The sequence below is a fragment of the Parasteatoda tepidariorum genome, chromosome 3 (genome assembly GCF_043381705.1).
Source record: "Parasteatoda tepidariorum isolate YZ-2023 chromosome 3, CAS_Ptep_4.0, whole genome shotgun sequence".
Taxonomy (NCBI): Eukaryota; Metazoa; Arthropoda; class Arachnida; order Araneae; family Theridiidae; genus Parasteatoda; species Parasteatoda tepidariorum.
This window is the reverse complement of record NC_092206.1, coordinates 63,103,527-63,124,863: the sequence shown is the minus strand read 5'-3', so window position 1 is coordinate 63,124,863 and position 21,337 is coordinate 63,103,527. Positions and strand designations below refer to the sequence as shown.

General features: G+C 26.7%; 1 protein-coding gene across 3 annotated transcripts in view; it reads left to right on the top strand.

Moving 5' to 3' along the window:
* LOC107456289 (transcription initiation factor TFIID subunit 8) overlaps positions 1 to 18,335 on the top strand; it is a 90,610-nt gene extending 72,275 nt beyond the window's left edge. For 2 of the 3 annotated variants that reach the window (XM_043039424.2, XM_071178735.1), the window contains exons 2-7: positions 6,923 to 7,021; positions 7,448 to 7,510; positions 10,836 to 10,960; positions 12,900 to 13,047; positions 15,462 to 15,572; positions 18,030 to 18,335. In XM_043039424.2, coding sequence (XP_042895358.1) covers positions 6,923 to 7,021; positions 7,448 to 7,510; positions 10,836 to 10,960; positions 12,900 to 13,047; positions 15,462 to 15,572; positions 18,030 to 18,136 — 653 coding nt within the window. In that variant the 3' untranslated portion in view covers positions 18,137 to 18,335. Of the gene's footprint in view, positions 1 to 3,513; positions 3,566 to 6,922; positions 7,022 to 7,447; positions 7,511 to 10,835; positions 10,961 to 12,899; positions 13,048 to 15,461; positions 15,573 to 18,029 lie in introns of those variants that run through there. The other variant, XM_043039425.2, reaches the window with a different exon arrangement.
* Positions 18,336 to 21,337: the final 3,002 nt, after the last annotated feature.

Here is a 21,337-nt window from a genome sequence, read left to right as displayed (position 1 = left end):
CAAAATGTCATAATTTATGTAATAGCTTTTATGCAAAACTTCGCCCCCCCCCCTTTTTTTTTTATAAAAAATCTATTTTAGATTTTTTCTTAAATATTACTTTTAAGCAAAAAATTTGTGTTTTTATTAATCTTAGGAATTCTTAAAACTGGAAAAAAGTTTCAATAACGACTAAATGAATAGCGTGAAAAGAGTTATTTTCCTATATATCAAACGCTAAGTTTCAAACACTTTAAACTTAGGAAATTGCATCAATATATATATTGTTTATTCATATATCTTTTAAAATATATTTATACCCACTCAAAAGTAATATTCTGTAAATACAATAATTCTAATAATTACTAAATGAACAATAATGTTCGAAAAATATGTATTCAATTTGCGTGAAAAATATCGTTTCTTTCCTTCAAGTGTCGACTCCATACCATTAAATACTCACTCGACACCTGTCGCTCTGGGTGACAGTCGCTGTTGATAACAAATATTATATAATCGAACGTTTTTTTATTCTCAGGGTCGAACAAATTTATTATAGAATCTCCAGAAAAGTGTGCCCTTGGCACACTATGGGTAAGAGAAAGAAGGTCGTTAGGCTTTCGATCTAGGTCATCGGTTGATATTCAAGGGCATTTGGAGTAGTTCAAGGTAGAGACAAGTTCATTAATCGCACATGAGGAAAACCCTTTTTTATTAGTTTTTTTTTCTTCTTACCTGTCCATGTCATTCATTATTTTCATTTTCTTCCTTCAAACATTTATGCGTAGAAATCGTAGATAATAGATCGGTGTAAATAATTACTATGTCCCTATGACCAAAACAAAATATATTCCTTTATAGTGTTTTGTTATGATGTTAATTTAGAAAATAATTAAATTGTTTGATTTCTTTATTGGAACATATTTTTGTAGTAAATATAGAGTCCGAAAAGCAACTGCAACACATTTTAACGTTACTAAACGCTCGTTTTTTTTTTCAAGGGTTAGAGTAATCGTAAGAAAACAATTTTTTTTCTGTTGCATAAGATTTTTTTTAACAGATCTTTTTTTTTAACAAATTTGAAATCGGTTTCTCTCACCAAGCTACAGTATTTTTTGTCGAATTGTACTAGTTTAAAAATGGTATAAAAACAAGGGGTTGTATTAATGTTGCAACCAAGTTCTTATAGCTCACAGGATTGAAAGTCCATTGGAAGCCATGCCCGGAAATGTCATCATACACCGTTAGGGGTGCTTTCCCCATTATATGGGTAGGCAGTAAAAAGAGCAACCTAAAAAAAGCACCCGGGAAAAAGAGCATTTGGAAGAAAAAAAAGCAGCAGAAAATCACTTCTTAGGGTACATCAATACTAAATTAGATTAATTTGATGTAAGATTGTGTAATCTTTATCCGTATTTTCATGAATGATTTTAATTAATGCTTGTACAATAAAAATTTCACTTTAAACTAATGTTTTACACATTTTGATAAGAATAATTCAAAATAATAATTACCTCTGGAATTTTATTTCTTTAATGTACTTATAAAATGGATATTTCCAAAATGCTTCTCACTTGGCATTTAATATTAATCTGTAAAATATAATCTATAAATTAAAAATCAAATTCGACTTTAATAAAAAAAAAAAAAAATTATAAAAAAAATTTATTTAAAATACACTTGTCACTGAAACAATTTTTTAAGCTCACTTGTTAATTATAAATTAATACTTATTAGACCGTAACAACTAACTAAAAGAGTTTTTAAAATTATTTACTTCAAACTGTATTTTTAGGTTAAAATTAGTTCGATTTAGATTATACTGGCTGTTTTGAAGAGCAACAATAGTTTAAAAATTTAAATAATCTATTTTATTACTTGTTCCCACTTTACTTACTCTAAATAAAAAATCAATTTTTTTTTTTTTTTTTTTTTTTTTTTTTTTTTTTTTTTTTTTTTTTTTTTNTTTTTTTTAAATGCTGGGGCATTACACGAACTCTTTTCTGATGCTTTTCTTCAACGCTTTTTTACGCGCTTCTATCGCATGACTTTGCGATCGGTAAACGAGTATCTATAAGATTTTTGATCCAAAATAAGTAAAGGGTAAGTGTGAACAAGTGATGAAATTTATTATTTAAACTATTGTTACTTTTAAAAAGAGTATTATCAGAATGGATCTGATATTTTGACTTACAAAATGCAGTTCGAAGTAAATAATCTTAACATATTTTATTTTAATTAATGTCAAGATCTAATAAGTATTAATTTATAATCAACAAATGAACTTAAAAAAAATTTCAATAACAAGTGTATTTTAAATATTTTTTGAAAAAAAAAAATTTTTTTTTTATTATTATTATTTAGTCTTGATTAGTTTTTTATTTTACAAACTATACTTTGCAAATTAACATTTAATGTCAGCTGAAAGCAATAAAATTTCGGATATACTAATTTTATAAATACAACATAAGAAATAAAATCCCGCGGACAATTATTATTCTCAATAAATTTTATTAAAATGTGTTAAAACATTAGTTTCTCATAAATTTTCCATTGTACAATTATTAATTGAAATTATTTAAAAAAGTGTGGGAAAAAAATTAAAAGAAATTTTATACTTAAATAAAATTTGACGAATTTCGTAATAATATATCCTAAGAAGTAATTTCCTGGTGCTCTCTTTCCGGACTTTTTTTCCTGTGCTCTTTTTTTCCGCCTACAAAATAAATAAATAAATAAAATTACCTCGTTAACTATTATTTTTAGCATCCGATTTGATTCAGGCTGTGGAACCCGAATTTATGTAATTAATTAATACTTATTCGATCGCCATTAAATAGTTTTTTAAAAAATTGATTAATGCACTAAGTTTAATTTGAATTTGTTTGAAAGGAATTTTTATTGCAATTACATAATATATAATAGTGTGCAGTGTAATACATAAGTAATGTAATACGTAAATTTGCATGGTCTGATAGGGATTAATCTTTTGATAATTTAAAAATATTAACTTATTAAAAATATTAATACATTATTATTCCTTATAACAGTAATTTAAAGTTTTTTTTTTGAAAAATTAAATCTATAAAAAAGAAATCACAAAGTCAAAGTCTCGTTCCAAATTATATGAGTGACGGCAAAACAAACTTTTCCGCTTTCACTTTTTTTCTACCTTGGCTCATCTTTATTTCGAAAGTAAAACTCATCGTTCATCCTTTTAACTCCTTACCTCCTGAAATCTCTGACTTCAAGGTCGAAACCGAAGATTCTGAGGTCAGGCGGCACATCTGAAGGACAAGATGAGACCATCAAGGCCAACTATGGTTCACAGAAGGCCGATCTCTGACTCTTTTTGGCCTCCTTGGGGCCTTACCCACTTAGATAGGGTCTATTAAGGCCTCCTACATCACCAAAAACCGTGGGATTTTAAGAAAGAGGCGTTCTAGAAGGAGGGGCATTGTATGGCCTGAATTTATTTTCTATTATTTTGTTCAAATTCACCTTATTTCCTCAGATGTTACTTCCCATCCTACTTTGCTTTCTAAGATTATGATGATCCTCATCATTGTTACAATTCAAGTCGGAGGTTGGATATGGTTCACCGCTTTTAAATCTGAATAATGCATTTAATAATAACTAGTTATACATAATATATTTTCGGAGTTTATAATTTTTAAGAAACCTGCATATTTTATGATTACTTGAGATTACTGACTACTATGGGGAACTTGGCAACATAATAAATATTAAGGGCGTGCTTTGTTTTGTTTGTTTATTCTGAATTTAGATTCATTACAATTTCTGTAAAAATATGAGTTTTTTTTTTATTTGAAAAAAAAATAATAATAATTATATTAATATGCTATTTCATGGATGTTGAAAGCAAAGTGTCCATGAAAAAATTGTATAATTTTATCAAGAAACGGGATGTTTACCGTCTTATATTTTTCTGCGATCCAGTTTACAGAAATGTCTTAGAATAGAAACAATAGTTTAACAGCAATTTTATAAAACTACTACAATATGAACAGCAATTTAAATAAATTACAGAATACTTTTAAAACATTTTAGTTTGATGAAAGAAATTTTAAATATACACGTTTCTAAATATCATTGTAACATTTACGGAAATTTTTCAAAAAAGAAGAAAAAAATCCATTTGCTTTAATAAATATGGATATGTTATACATTTAATCTCTTACTGGTTTTTTTTAATCCTTTTTTTCCATTACTTTATTATTTTTTCAATTTGTGAAAGCTCATTTTTTATATAAAAAAATCTATATTCATAAAAATATATTTACAAATAAATTTATTTTATTTATTGAAAGTATTAATTTACTGTTATGAAAAAGGGAAAAGGTGGCAATGTTAATACTAAATTCTAAAACTATTTACTAATAATCAAAAGTGAAGTTTTTGGTGATCAATTATTAGAAAATTATTACTTCTACGAAGAAAGAATAAATTACACATTTAAGTTTTTCGATATTCTTTCTCCCAACAAAATCTGGGAAATATTTTTCATGTATCGTTATGTGTGTTATATAAATTTTTAATAACTATATAAACTTTAAAAAAAGTTTAAATGATTAATAACTAATGAGTTTTGATACATATATTTAAAAGAATCGTTAAAATAATAAGAAAAGTAAATTAAAAACACAGATTTTAAAAATTGAAATTTACACAGATAGTATTTATTACGTATAAATTTAATATCTTTACACGGACAGTATTTATTAAATTTATACGTAGTGTTAAAAAGTGGCTAGGTGACTTAAGGAAATCGGTACCTTACTAAGTTTGATAAAAAAAAAACAAATTGAATTAATTTATAGTTTATTATGATAGAAATAGTGAACATAGAACAGTTTTTTTAAATCAAAATCTGGTATTTCACTTACGTTGTAAATGTAAACAATGGTAAATTTTTTTAATCTTTCCTTTTTCTTCTTTAATCTTCTATACATTTTAATTGAAATTTACGCTGATAGTAGAGTTTTAAAGAAAAATTTGTGTATTTATAAAAGATATTAGAAATTAATCATTTCTATTTAAGAGAGAAGTTTAAAACATTTAATGTTCTCCAGCAGGTATCATTTTCTTTACGAAACTAATTAAACTGTACATTGTAGTAAAAGCTTAAGAATCTCGAAGTTTTTCATTAAAAATGGATTCTTCACACAATTATATATATATTTTTTATAGCGCCCTTATTTCTAAGATTTTATGATTTATAAAAATTACTGTTTATTGGGGTTTATACAAAGTTACGATTTTTCAAAATAAAATCTTTTAATTATTATTTATTTTTTGGTTTCTTTCGTGTTTTAAACAACAAATTTGTTAAAAAAACATTCCTTTATTATCATGCGCGTTATTTTAGCCGTTCACTTGAAGAATGTTATCACAATTTATAACTAGTAATAACAAACCTAAATGAAATGAAATTACAAAATAACTTTGTAAAAATTAATGTTTAGTACAGGTTTTTTTTCTTCCATAAGGAACGTAACAGAAAAAAATCCTGTTAAATTCCACAGGCAATTTTTTAGACCATTGGAGCCAGATTTTAAAATTAAAGTATAAATATCTTAAAATTTGTTCACTTTTTTGATTAACAATAAACGAATTTTTTAATCGAATTTTTATGTTAATAGGAGCTAATATTTTACATTTTACATCACTTTATATTTATACGACGCGGTTTTTGATTTTGATTGCTTTCTAAATTAAAAGTCTAAAACTAAAAGAATAATTTATTTTTTTTAAATTTTATTATTATTATAACGTAATTCTAAGCTATATTTTAAGATAAAGTTATTTAAATCGGTGTTTGATCTTATTAACCTTCTTACAATCATTATTTTTTGTGCAAATTATATTAATATACTATTATAAATTACAGTAAAGGAGATTCGTTAAGTACTTTAGAACTTAATGATCAACTTCTTGCTCTATGTGATGTATGCAAAAATTGTACATAATATATCCGTCCTTTTAGTAAGCGAAAATATTAATTTACGGTTGTGAACTCTCCAAATTTGTTATAACAATGTACTTTTAATTTTAAAAGTTAGTTTTAAAAAAATGATTACGCAGAAAAATTACTTATGTCCACTAATAGATCTTAAATATTTGGACGTGGGCAGTGGAGGCACAAGCGTAAGCAAACAGAATTCTTTTTGTACATATATTTTAGTGAATTATTTCAACTTACGTAGAAAAATCTGTTTTATGCCAAGAAACAACAATTATTACGAAGCAATCATCGGGATTGGTGAGTGGCAGCGAACAGGGGCTGTATTTAAATATACACCGAAGAGCCATTACATTATGACCACCCTGCTAATAACATGTAGGACCACCTTTAGCCCTCAAAACTGCTAGCACCCGCCGTGGCATTGATTCCACAAGGTGCTGATAGGTAGTCTGAGGTATCTGGTACCAAGCGCTCACCAACTGGTCCTGCAATTCCCTCACATTGCGAGGGGGTAGCGTGGCAGCACGAATTTGGTTTTCCAAGTAGGACCACAAATGCTCTATTGGATTAAGGTCAGGTGAATTTGGGGGCCAAGACATGACTTGAAAGTCACTGGAATATTCCTCGAACCAATCCATGTCGATTCGACCCTTATGACATGGTGCATTATCCTGTAAGTAAACACCATCCCCCGCAGGAAAAACTGCTGCCATGAATGGGTGAACCTGGTCTGAAACTATGTTCAAGTAGCATACAGACGTCAGGGATTGTTCTATGAGAATTATGGGTCCTAATGTGCCCCATGAAAACATTGTTCCTGGGCGAGAAACCATGAAAACCTGAGCGAGCCCATTGTTATAGATGGATGGTGGTGATAAAGTAATGGCTCTTCGGTGTAGTTATTTGTGTATTACAATAATATTAAATATTTATTTATAATTAACTGTTTTTTTCCAGATATAGTGGAAGCTTCACGCAGCACTCGTGCATATACTGAACTCAGTGGTCGCACTGAATCCCTTGTTAGTGACGTCATGGTAGCTATAGTTGATATGGGTATGTTAGAGTTTAATTTTTTTTTAAATCTAAATTAATTGTTATAATTTTGCAGACATTGAAGATTTTGAAAATTTTCTATTCGGGGATCTCTATCGCAAACACACATAAGTCGAAATAATATTCAGGTTAAAAACTTTTTTGAAGCTACTTGGATATGTTAATAATATATATTTGTTAATAACATATTTTTATTTCTTCTTTTCTTTTTTTTAATTGGTTTCAAACTCTCACTTAGAAATTTAAATTGTATACTTAAAATCTTAGAAACGTAAGTAATATTTTATTTTGAAACAATATTGCTCAATATGTTTTTGGATGTCCTTATACTTTAAAAGTATTCAAAAAAACATTAAGCAATGTTGCATTTTTATGAACTTTCATGAACTTTTCTCTTTTTATGAACTTTTATTTTTTTATCACCAGGTCAAAATATAGATGCTTTGGTACCTTATGCTAAGAGACTTAACAAAATTACGCTTCCTACACGTAAGTAAAATTTGTATACTCAGTCTGTTTTGAATATACCTATGCACTTAAAGCCCATTTAAGTTTCATAATTATTTTGTAAATATTAATTTAGTTGTGAAACATTAACTTTGTACTAATTAAATCTGTACGTAGAAGTACATTTTTGTAAAATAAAATAAAGTGTGGTATTACTTTATACATTTTTTAAGTGTTTTTCAATACTATTATTTTATAGCTTATTAGATGATTTTGTCTAAATTTATTTAAAAGTTCTAGGTTTGAATTGTTTACAGGGGGTCTAGAAATAACTTGGTTACATATAATATCAATGTTTATTAAAATATACTTATGACATTTTTAAGTAAACATGAAAACATTGTTAAGTCAAAAGGCCCACCATTGTCTTCAGTTCAGATTTGTAAGGGCATCAAAAAATTTCTCCGCTGTGTCACAACTCACTGATATTTTTTCTCATACGCAGCATAAGAATCTTTTTGGGGATGTCAAAATTAATGAGGTTTAGCCTATGTCCTGGTCTCTGAGATAGGCCCAAGAAAAAATTCCAGTTGATTCAACAAGTATGGTGAATAAGGTGGCCATTGCTGCAAGAAAGTCAGGAAAATGTGCCATTCTTAAATGTGAAACTTTGTGTACAGAAAAAGCCAATTTTTAGCTTCCAAAATGAATTTGAATCTACGAGACTTTGAGCTTTGTCCAAATTATTTCTTGACACTCTGTACAATATTTTTTGTCGATTGCGTTACATCAGCCTCACATTATATGTTAAATTAAACATTGTACATTGTCTTATTTGCTATGGGCCGCTAAGATAAGCATAATATGTATAAGTCTGGATAGTTGCAAATATTTGTAAGAGCTAGATGGTTCAGGGAATAGAGCGTTAGCCTTCCAATGAGTTGAACCGATTTCGAATCCTGGTGATTTCTGGTCGATACGAATTCTGCATCCGGCTCGCACCGACCACAGTGCTGACGTAAAATATCCTCAGTGGTAGATGGATCAAGGGTTAGAGTCCCCTTGCCGTCAGGCTAACCATGTGAGCTTTTCGTGGTTTTCCTCTCCATGTAACTCAAATGCGGGTGAGTTCTATCAAAAAAGTCTTCCACGAAGGCAAATTTCTCCCAATACTTGATCCAGGAGTTCTAATGACTTCTGGATTGGGCTCAAAATTACAAGGCGATGGAGTTGAACATTAGTAGTCGTAAACCCAAACATTGGATCGATTGTTCAACGACGGTTATAAAAATATATGCATATATGAAAACTTAAAAAATAAATTTTCAGGCATTCTCTTCTAAAATTAATATTTTAATTTATTAATTATTACTAATTATAATCTGTTCACCCTTACACATTCTATATGTATTTAAAATATGTAAGGATAACCAGAAATGAAAAATAAAAAAATCTTTTTTATTTGTCTAACGTTTTTCTACTATAAATTTAAAAATGTTCCATAAAATTAAACAAAGCTTTTAGACTTATTTAAATTTTGTCACAAAATTATTGCTTTAAAATTTGGAGAAAAATTGGTTAAAAACTGCACAAGAAATGAGTATTTGAAGTAGTTCTTTAACACTGTGCGTGCACGAAAATATTTTAAAAGAAAAATTTTAATCTTAATTTTGCAGTGAGTCGTATTTGGTTACTATAAAAAAAAATGGAGCAAAAAAGAAAAAGAAAAGTCCTATTTGAATATCTTAAAAATTTAAAAAGTTTCAAGTAATTTAAGCAGTTTTCTTACTTTTTTAAAGAAAGCTAAAAATGATAACGGGTTTTCCACAAATATCATTTTGTACTATAAAACAAGATTTATTAAAAATGACGCGGGCATTATTGGGGATCATCTCCATAAAAGCATTATTTCTTTCGCATGTTTTATTTCCTAATTAATTTTTAAGATATTCAAATTGAATTCGAACTTTTTTTTAATTAATTGCCAAATACGATTCACTAAAAAATTTAAAAAATTTTTTTTTAACATTTTTCCCTAGCATACACAATATAAAAGAACTACTTAAACTACTCATATCTTCGCAATGTTTAACGAATTTTTCTTAAATTTTCAAACAATAATTTTGTAATGAAATTACAATTATTGTAATAGGTTTTTTTTTAAAACCTGCATGAGGATATGAATAAGAGTTGAAAATATACTTTCTGAAAAGCTATTATATTGTATATCATATGCAATACATAGTGATATATTTATTACGAAATTTTTAATTATGTTTTGATTTAAGTTATTTTAAATTAGTTTATATTTTGCTTGTGAAATATTTCTTGTTACTTTATTTTGTTAAAAATTATTCCACCTTTGGTTTATTTAGATTTTCTGTAGATATTAATGTGATATGATGCTAAAATAACAAAAGCAATGTAATTCTAAAACATGTATTTTCTGGAGAAAAAAAGTCTTTTTTTAAGAGTTGTCTTGTTCCAATACTTATTATTTTCTAAATATGGTTAGTTCAAAGTATGGTTCAGAGCTATAACTAAATAACTTAGTTATAAAAAATTGAGTTACAATATTTTTATACTATACCCATGTTATTATGTTTTGTGGGTTTAAGTTATAAAAAATCTTTACTTTCTAGTCTTTTATCTATTTAGTTTTTATTTAGTCTTTTCTTAATTATTAATTTTATAATTATCTTACTGTAGAAAATAGTAATTTTTTTTTATATGATGTTTTCTTAATTTGGATTTATTTATTCATTTTTTATTTTCTGACAATTGTACACCTTTGATTTACTTACCGATTTTGGACATCTTTAAAAATTACAAAATCTAGTTTTTTTAGAGTCATTTTCTTTGTTCTTCTCGTGATTTCAAATTTTTTTTTTCTTTAATTTTAACAAGTTAAATGTTATTGAAAATTTAATAAAATAAAAACCTTCATTTAACGCTTGTCGTGTATTTTAAAGGAAAATAGTAATTAAATGTTGAGTTTGTGCTGAAGAAGTGACTTGACCTTAGTTAACCACTTAATCATTATCATGAATTGAGAGTTTCAAAATCAAATGATGCCATAAACTAGGTCTGACAGAAAAACAAAAAAGAAATTGATAAAAATAAAAAAAATCTGAGGATCATTAGGGAGTTTTAATTTAATTTTTTTTAGAATCATGGTTGCACTGTATTTATCTAAAGAAGGGTATTCAACTATTAATTTCAGTTAATTTTATTTATTACTATTAAAGACGTTTACATATTTTTTATGATTTTTTGTTTTGTTTTGTTTTATTTATGTTGTGGTTTGTTAGTTCGAAAGCATTTTATTATTAACATTTAAAATGCTTATTTTTCCCCTTATTTTTAGCTTCTTTCTTGCCAAGGTCATCCATGTCACGAATCCTACAAGCTGGAGAAAAGAAATCTTTACCAAGCCATATACCTGAATACTATCCTCCTTTTCCAGATCCTCATACCTACATTAGAACTCCAGTAATTTTTTACATTTCTTTCATAAACATTCATTTCTTTTCATAAACATTTATGCCACATTAATTACCATTGTTTAAGGGGAATGCTCTTATACTAATCTTGTTTATAGAGTTTATAAATTTTGAAAATGTAAAGTGTTATGACATTTTGGATTCACAAAACTGGCAAAAGTCAAAAGTCTATTTGATGAATGCTTAGTTACTTATAATTAATTAAAATTTTATGTTATTGAGAATGATGTATTTTTTCAATTAGAAATGTATTCATTTAAAATGTTATATTAAATTCGATCCCATTTCATTAAAAACTTAATAGAGACTTTTATCAAGACCATGTAATCTGTAAATACAATTTTCCCTCTATATTTAAGAAATTGTAAAGGCCGATACTACTGTTTTTTGTATAAAACTTAGCATTACATTTTGTTTTGCTACACATAAGACTTAAAAACTTGAAATTACAAAGGTGTGTAGTGAAATGTACAGATGATGGATTAAAAAAATAACATTCTATAATTTGTTAGAGAATTATTAACTGTTAAATTGTTGGAAAAATACCATACAAACCTCTCTACAGGCTGCAGAAATGCAACTACAGAGTTGAAATTTGGCATGTTAAAAGTAAAACGGCCACATTTGTTTACGAACTTAGCACAGAGTTTTTTTCTCCCTCAAACTTTCAATTTGTTTGAAAATTATTAAAGAAATTTTTTTGCTTTGTGGTTACATTTTACTTTGCTGCTCAAAATATGTAAGACTTAGAAAGTTGAAATTTCGAAGGTGTTTTGATTGTTATATTAACAAAATATTCTTGCATAAAGCTAAAAATAATGGTATATTTTGAAACAAAAATGTTCCATGAATTTATGCAAAATTCTGACATTTAAGAAAAAACAAACAATGATGTATGAAAATCAATTAGCAAGCAAGGAGGTGGAATGTCCTAGTCTTTTAAAAATTTATGATTTTAAAGTAATTGTTAAAGCAGAGGAAAAAATTTATGCATTGATTTATAACTCATTGTTTTCTCTGAAGCACTGTTGGCAGATTTAAATGCTGTTAACAGATAAAAGAGTCGAATTTTTTTATTTTTTATATCTATATATATTTACCTATCACAGTTCTGATAAAACATATTTATAATGCTAAATATTATTTACTATAACTAAAATGCTTAATCTTTCTAACTAAAATTGTTAAAATAATTATCTAATTATTTCTAACTAATCAATGAAAAAACAAAATCATATGTACTTTTGTTCAAGCTCAACACCCACATAAATTTGTGATGACAAAGACCCAATTTGTCAGTTAGACATTAAATGAGGAATTTATTAATTTAGATTTTAAAAAAAGACATGAAAAAAAACAAACAATTATTCTAAATTTCTCTTGGCAGAACATGTAGTCTTTCTTTATTTATTATCTATACTAACTACTTATTTAATAAGTTTTAAAAGTACTTGTATTTAAATAAACATAAAACTAAAAGGTTATAATTTAAATATGTCGATAAAACAGAAAATTATTTTACTTACAGCAAATAGAAAAATTGCTTAAAAAAGTTTCATAAAACTTTTATCCATATTTAGTCTCTTTTTTTGTGGAGGGGGGAATTTATTAAATCATTTTATACAGCAAATACTAATTTAAACATCCTCCTCTCTCTTTATTTCTCCAGATGAAACCTTTAATATCAATGAAATTAAGCTATAAAAAAAATTAAACCCTTGTGAGTATTTTTATAAATTGTATTGAAAATTACTCTTAATTTAAATAAATTATTTCATTAAAAAAAATATCAGGTGATTTAAATCATGCTAACCCTGTTGAAACATAAAACTTTTGTAACATTTATTTTATTTTTATTAATATATATTCTTACTATCCTTTCAATATTACAATTACTTCAAAAAAGCATGACTTACTTTTATTTTTAGACTCATAAACAACCAATTACAGAATATGAAATTATTAGAGAAAAAGCAGCCACTCAAAAGCATGATATTGAAAGAGCACTCACAAGATATATTGCCAAAACTGGTCCAACAAATTCATTGTATCCAGATGATAATTCTCTTTTTCCATGTATGTATTAGCTAATATATCTCTATATATTTTATAATGTGTGTATTTCATTTTACCATAATTTTACATCGTTATCAAATTTGAAACTGCAAATATTTCTATTTTGTTTTTTAAATTCACGTCTAATATTTAAGTTAATATTTCTAACCGTTTTTCAAACAATTTATTTTATTAGTTATTAATTTGTCAGGGATCAAAAACTCACATTTATATAAAGCTGTTGACAACTGTATTCCTACTGCTATAGTAGAGTTTTATGTAATGGGAAAAATGCTTCTGATGTGTTAGCTTTTAGAACGCAGAAAAAAACACCTATAAATTTCTGGAAAGTGCTGTATGTTTTTTGCTAATTTGCTATTTAAAATACTAAGCATTAAACTAAGCCTGACTGGCTTTTAAGAGAAGATTAAAATATTTATACATAAATTTAAGAGTAAATTGGTTTTAATTGCTGAAATATAATTTCAAATCGTATTTTTATGTATTCAAACTAATTTAAAATATGTTTTTAGTAAATGTAGATGCACAGAAATGGTATTTAAAAAATATTGCCTGTTTTGCCATTCTAATTCATCAGATACAGCCAAAATTGTCATATCTCAGTCTTTTTTTCCTCTTATTTTACTGTAATCAAACCAACTATTACTTGAAAATAATTTATCTAGTTGCGAAAATTGTGTATTTTTATAATATACTGCACAGCTTATCTAAGATACTGTTTTAAAACTACTTTCAAGTAAAAATCAAATGTTTTAATGTTTCGGGATTTTTTATACCTATTGTATTAAATTATTTTCTTCGAGTTGGCAAAAATGGGTCCCACGTCTCCTTAGAAGGTCTATTTTTAAATTAGGTAGCCATTTTAAAGATTTTTTTTTTTATTTGCTATATTCTAAGAAAATAAAACTTTGACAAGGTAAAGCTGTTTTATTTGCTTTCTATTATGTATTCCATTTTGCTCCACTAGCATTATTGTATTAAATTTATTGTTTCATTGTTCATTAGATTTTTTTATTGAAAGATTAAATTGTTTTCTTTTCAATTTTCTATAAACATTTCTTGTTTTCAATTGATCCTGTCCAAGTAAATTATTGACTTGCAATTTCTTTTTCCCCTGCGTTACTCTTACTCTTTTGCCTTGTTTATGGTAACTTAATTTATTGACTTATATTTTAGTATTTAATTGAATGTTAAGTTTATTAAAATAAATATAGGTATAATTATAGGCACTAAATATTGGTAGTTTTTAAATATTGGCTATATATATTTAATAAACACATATGACCTATATTAAGTAATTTACAGGACAATACCATTGCAAATTTTGTTCGACTTTCAGCTTTCCCACTCTGTTACCTTACCCACTCTGTTACCTACCATTTACTTATTTTCCCATATTTATCAACTTTATTTTCCCATATAATTCAACAAAAAGCAATTTTAGTGCTTTGCATTTTTAAAATGACTAGAGTTTAAATTGCTTACTATTTAAGCAATCGAGTTATTGCATACTCTTTTGTACTCTCTCTCTTTTGTACATTAGTAGTAGAGCGCAACATAATGCATATTCAAGTTAATATTTCGTCTTTTTATTTTATGTTACAAATCAAAACGTGCGCTACTGTTTTAAGTTTTCATAAAACATTCAAGTTGAAACTAAAAGCTTTAAAAAAATTATCTTGTTCAAATTTAAAAAAAAAAATTATGTACAAATAAGTAATGAAAAGTAACAATGTGAAGTCCCGCATCTGTCTTGCTGTTTGAAAGGATTAACTGTTGTTATGTGCAAGCCATTGAATAGATTATACCTCTTGTTGCTTGTATTTATCCGACCTTATGTTTGTCATTATTATAACCAGTCTGCTATTGATTTTTAGTGTTGCTTTTATTTTATTTGCAACAGGATAGAAGTATAATTAAATTTGAATCGGAACTTAGCAGACGGTATAATCACATTCTTCTATAATTTTGATAATCATATTCTTCTATAATTTTGATGCTTTTTTAGAGAAACGTCAAAAAGCTTTTCATGATCAAAATTATTATTAAGAATTTTTTGAAAAAGTATGACACATAAGACATGTATAAGTTCTCCACACTACAAAGTGCTGTTTTTACCATCAATGAACCATAAAGATGTTAGTAATAATATTTAGCACATTGAGTGTTCTAAGTCGAGCAGTCCCTAAAGTATAGCACAAAGTTAAAAACATTTTATACTTTATTTTTTAACTTTATATTTTTATTTAAAAAAATGCATGCCACTTGTATAACAAGCAACTTGATGAAACAAACACATTGCCCTGATCCCGTCGTTTGCATTACAAATTATTTTCACTGTAGATGTATTCATGCTCTGTAAATAAGTCTAGCTAATGTAAGCATGTTTCTGATAAATTTTATTTTTAATTCAGTGATTGCATGCAAAACATTTCCTCATCCATATATTGCTGCACTACTGTTCAGAGATCAACTATTTGATGATGATGAACCTGATACTGCAGCAGCTGCGCCATCACCACCATGTAAGTACACAATTAATCTGCAGTATAATTTAATATTAAAGTATTATTTTTGTCGTTTTAAACAATATTCTGAATAAATAACCAAAAAAAAAACTGAGCCTGTTCTGAAATATCTTAAATCATGTTCGCTAGTATTTTTAAAAATGAAAAAAAAATCATATTAATTGATTTTAACCATTTATACCTAGTTTAACATTAGCTCTTGATATACCCAAAACAGAATAAAAGAATTCTATGTTTATTTATATAATTAACGTATATTTTAGTCTTAACTAATAAGTGAGACTTACTTATAAAAATTTTCATTTGTTAGAACTTTGATAAGTAACTGTATTTTGTGTAATTAATTTTTCCATAAATCGTGTTATTTAAACATAAAATATCACTGAGTTTTTATCCTTTTACATTTTTACCTGTGCATTTATATTATTTTTTCCTTGTTTTTATTTTGGATTGATGCGAAACTTTGTTAATCTAATATTGTTTTAAAAGTTTAATGTTTAGTAATAAATAAGAACCTCAGAAAAGGTGCAGCTTTCTTTTTTATTAAAACCGCAAAAACTTTAAGAAAGATAGCAGGCAGTAGAAGACTATTTTATAAAATATTTATATAGAAATATATTAAATAAAGCTCTGTTGCTGTATTTATTTAAAGAAACGGATATTTTTGCTATATGGTATTTGTTACCTTGCTATATCCCTCTTCTATAAATTTGGCTTACGTAACCATATTTTAAATATTTAAATTAAAAAACTGTTAAAACTATGTGCTAAAATGAAATTTTACATTTGGGTTGAAAGAAAAAAGCTGCACAGGTATTAATGTTAGTTTGTACTGCATTTAGATTACATATTTCCTCTGTACTCAGACTTTAAAGTCAGCAAAATAATTCAAGATATTTTGAATTAAGGAGCCCACTATATGAATTGAAAAAGAATAGATTACTTCAGTAAATAATCTAATTTATTAAAACAGCTTAATAATTCAAAAATTAAAAGAGACCTCTCCATTTCTTTATGTTTTGTTGACAAATAACATATTTTAAAAAAGGAGGGGTTCTATTATGGATTACACAAACCCCAATCTTGCTAAACAAAAAATCTTACTCAAGAACTTGTCAAATCGATTAATTCCATAAAACAAAAAATTAAATATATTCTAACTAAATACTTCTGGAAAAAATTGTTATTTAGTGATATTATTACTTATTAAATAAAGCACAAATAAGGACAGGAGACTTCTTTTACATAAACACACATTTTTATATCCTTATTTTATTCATGTTGTTTTTCTTCTTCCATACATACCTTAATTATTAATTATTTAAGAAAATTGTTTCAACTGTGAGTAAGAAATCAATTAAGTGTTTTGACCAGGGATGCCCCACCTATGCTCCATGAACTGAAAGTGGTCCCAAAGCCCCTGCCTCTGAACTTTACCCCTGACACAGTAATTTACAGCTTTTCTCAAAGTATCAGATTCTGCCCATTTTAGATTTTCTGAAAGTTTTATTTATGCATTGGGTTCAAAGTTTGCAGTGAAATGTATCTATATATAAATTTTCAAAATTCCAGCAACAATCATCACATTTATCAAATGCTGTACTAATAACAAATTTTATTTTCTGAATTTTAGTCAAAGTTAATTATTAGGAAAAATGTCAATTTAAATTAAATTTCCGTTGCGTGCCTATAAATTTACCATAATTTGCTTAGTAATATAATCGGTAATAGTTGTTTAAATTTTTTTTTATTCATTCATTATAATGTTGGCCCCCAATTCTGTATTTTTTAGTTTTTGGGACCCACTGCCCACAGATGATTGTGCATCCTTTGTTTTTACATTAAAATTTTAGGAAAATGCAGTTAATGATGTTAATTTATTTGGCCACTTAAGAATTCTTCTCTTTTTACTGCTTTGTTTAGTAAAAGTATTGATTATTCTTTTTGATTATAACTGCCAAAAATAATAATATTGTTATTGGGTTATTTATTTGGTACTTTTCGGTTAGCCAGGCATGAAGGAAAAATCACCAAAAAATGAGACCTCTGCTAACTCTTATTTTACTATTTCTTATTTTATTTATTTTTTTAAATACTAAATAAAATGAACATTCACATAAAAATAAAATTAAATAAAAAAAAATTGTATTTTTCTTACGCCAGCCAACCAAAAAGTCCCATTTAATCTATTTTATGACTCTCACAACTAGTTTTTAAACATTAAATTAATTTCATATAATTACTATAGTTTAATCTTTACATTTGTTAATGATATCACAACTAATTTAAATGTACAGGAAAAAATATTTTCTGTGATTATTATTTACATTATTATAAGTGTGAAATTAGCAGTTAACCTAAAATAGAACGTTGACACTTTTCTTTCACACTGAGAAAAAGTTGAAACAGTTAAATTTTAAAACTTAACATCTCTGTCTAATTTTTTTTTCTTAGTTCCACATGAAGATTCTGAAAATCAGAAAGACACCAACACAGATAATGATATTATGGATAATCCTTATCTCAGGCATGCAAAACTGCAGAAGAAGCGAAGAAAATGAAGTTTTCTTTCTCTCCTCGATTTACTTTTTAAAAAGAAAAACAGTCTAAATGGCTGTTAAATTATTTTTGTATCATTTTATTTCATTCATATGTAATTATATTCTAATTCATATCATTCTAAATTTTCCTGTTTTCTTTTTCTTTTTTAATGTTTTGTTAATTAGTGAAATTCAATAAAAGATGCTTAATTTTTAGAAAGTTTCTATAGATTAAGAATATAATATTGTTTTTCAACCTTCAGTTTTCTAAATATTTCAAAACTATTTTTCCTGTTTTATTAGATAGAGAAATTAAGTATAGTGGAGAAACCTTATCTCAAACTTGTCTATTTGATAAACTGCCAGAAAATTAGTTCTTATCGGCACTGGATTAGTAAAACTATACTACTATCGCTCTTTCATTTTCCTAACTATACTAACAGTAGCACTAACTATAGGTCTAGAAATAGGGCCTAAGACAATAAAAGAAAACAGCTGAAAAGATGAGTTAATGAAGAGTCTGAGTAAAAAATTTTAATTTCTTGGGAAAGCTATAATTTTAATCTCATTTAACTTAATAGCATTCATTTATTTTACATCATATAAATATGTCATATTTATATGATATGTCATATTTTAAGTCATATAAATGTGAAAACTTCAGACGAAAGTAGTTTTTAGGTAGAATCCAACTGCACTAAGTAAGAAACAGTCAACAAACATCGCTATAAAAGGATTAAAGCTGAAAAACAATGTGAATAAAGCATAAATGAAAGTACAGGAATGGACATACTATAGTTTCAGTTCCATAAACACGAAATTTCCTCAGTGTCTAAACGCCAAATGATGGTAGAGAAGAAAAGAATAAGTAAGATAAATCTTATGTGGATAAATTTGAGGAAAAATTCCCAATATCAAATGGGACAAGTTTTATCACACCCTACTCGATACCCGAAAAAAAATCAACTTAAGATATTTAAGTGAAACAGTTATGTGGAAAACATACTGTTTTTCTACGATTGGTACTCTGATAGACATTCGTCTGGAGGTGTGGCAGTGACTATGGTAACGAGGTATGATTATTTCTAGTAGGGGTGCGGGGTCCCTCTTTAGGACTGGTTTCGGTGGGAGAAATGGATTCTTTCTTCGGTCTATTGTATTAGCCCTAGAGTGATGAGAAATGAGCATTCGCGCCTGAAACATCGTTTAGAGCTTTCGATTCCTTTTTTTAATCTTTTCTCTTTTTCAAAAGCTTCTGTTTTAGAAAAAAACATTCAACAAATTTATTTGTGTTGGAAATTTTTTATTTTATTTTTCCTCTTTCAACTTTTTTGAATTTTGAGAAATGCCTTTTAAATTTAAAAAAGGTGAAGTTTTAAAATCATTAACACATAAAATTCTGTACAATGTGTTTGAGTGTTTTGCTAATGAGGCTAAGGAAAAAACCCTTAAATGACCTCTCCATCAACCATCTCAAAGAGCATGACAAATGGCTGCTATCGTATTAATAATTACGTGCGAAACCTAAATTTTATACAGTTAATCAACATCCTAACAAACAAAAACGGACACAAAAATACAATAAATTTTTGGTCATAATTGAGAAACTACTATACTAATTTGGACAAAACAATACTATACTTTAATAAGAAATAGAAAAAAGAGCAAAACTGCGATTGTTTAAAAAAAAAATAATTATAATTTTAAACTACTGAACCTAAAATGTAATTCTTTCTCTCTCTGAATATGAAAATATTAGCTCCAAATTCCTTTATATTTAATAAACAAAATTTGCTAGTGTTTTATTTTATGTATTGAAATAAAAGAGACATTTTCAAGATTTTTAAATTCAAATTAGTAAGTAAAGAAAATAAAAGTAACTTAACGAGCTTTGGTGGATAATATATTAACTATCCAATGACAGATAATATATTTAAAATTGATTATTATTATGAACATTTATTTTTACACACATTGAGACCTTTTAAAGAAAAACCCCTTTAATGTTTTCCCTGGCCTTCAAATGGTTTTAAAAGAGCTACTGTGTTTTCACAAAAGAAGCATTAGTTACTAACATTTTCAAAATGTCAGGAAATCTTTCATTAATTATTAAATTTAATAACTTGAATAAATTGTTCCTTTTTATGTTTCAGCTCTCTTCTGANTTACATAAAGCTTTGCAATAACTCATCTATAAATTTATCATACATAGTAAATTGGTTATTAAGACAAAAATAAATGTGCTAATAAAAACTGTTTTTAATAAATAGTGAGTAAAACTATACAGGTTACAATAAAATACGAATAAGAAAGCATAATTTAAGCAAAAGAAAACTTAGATAATTTCAGATGGTTTGATGGTTGCTAATAAAAATCATCGTTAATAGTTTTAAATTTCATCCTAGTTGCGGTAACTTGCTTTCAGTTTAAAAAAAAAAGAAAATTAATAAGTAAATAAAAAAAAAATTAATTAAAAAATAACTAATAAAAACAAAGATATTTAATATTTCTCCGGCACAGATAACCTGAACCATTTCTATTTTCGGCAAAAGTCTTATGTCCTTTTAAAATCGGAGTTATTAAGTTTATGCTCTTCACTTTTTCCAGAAAATTCAAATAATAAAAGAAATTAACTGCGTTAAAAAATGTGCAAGTTTAGAAATTAAACCATCTAACAATCAATGAACATTCATAATAAATATCGTAAAATTAAAAATTAACATTAAAAAAACCTGTACTACCCTTAATGTCAGAATTTGTTAACTTTTTTTCCTTTGTATTTAAAAAATAACAACCGATTGAGTCGAGAGAATTATTTTAAGTAAGAAAGAAATATTCATGCGAATCTTAAAAAAGTTCTTGAATCAGATTAAATAAGTCTCCTACTGGTGGCTGAGTCAGCCAATCTGGTATACTCCCCATACAAGCTANAAAATGCCATCTTCTTGTTTCCATAGCACCAGACTGCCGCAGACTTTGTGGCGGTCAGAGTACCTATCGTAGACAAACAGTACAAATAATATTTAAAATTGTTTATCTGTTTATTTATTTGTTTACTTAATTTCTCAAATAGCTTCAAAGTTTGAAAATGAATAGAATTCCCCTAAAAACTTTTTCCTATATTTAAAATGCGGCATTTTTTATACCATTTTTTTTTCTTTGAATGGTAATTATACCATCTTTTGCTATAAAATTAGAGAGATCTTTTTGCAAGGGTTTTCA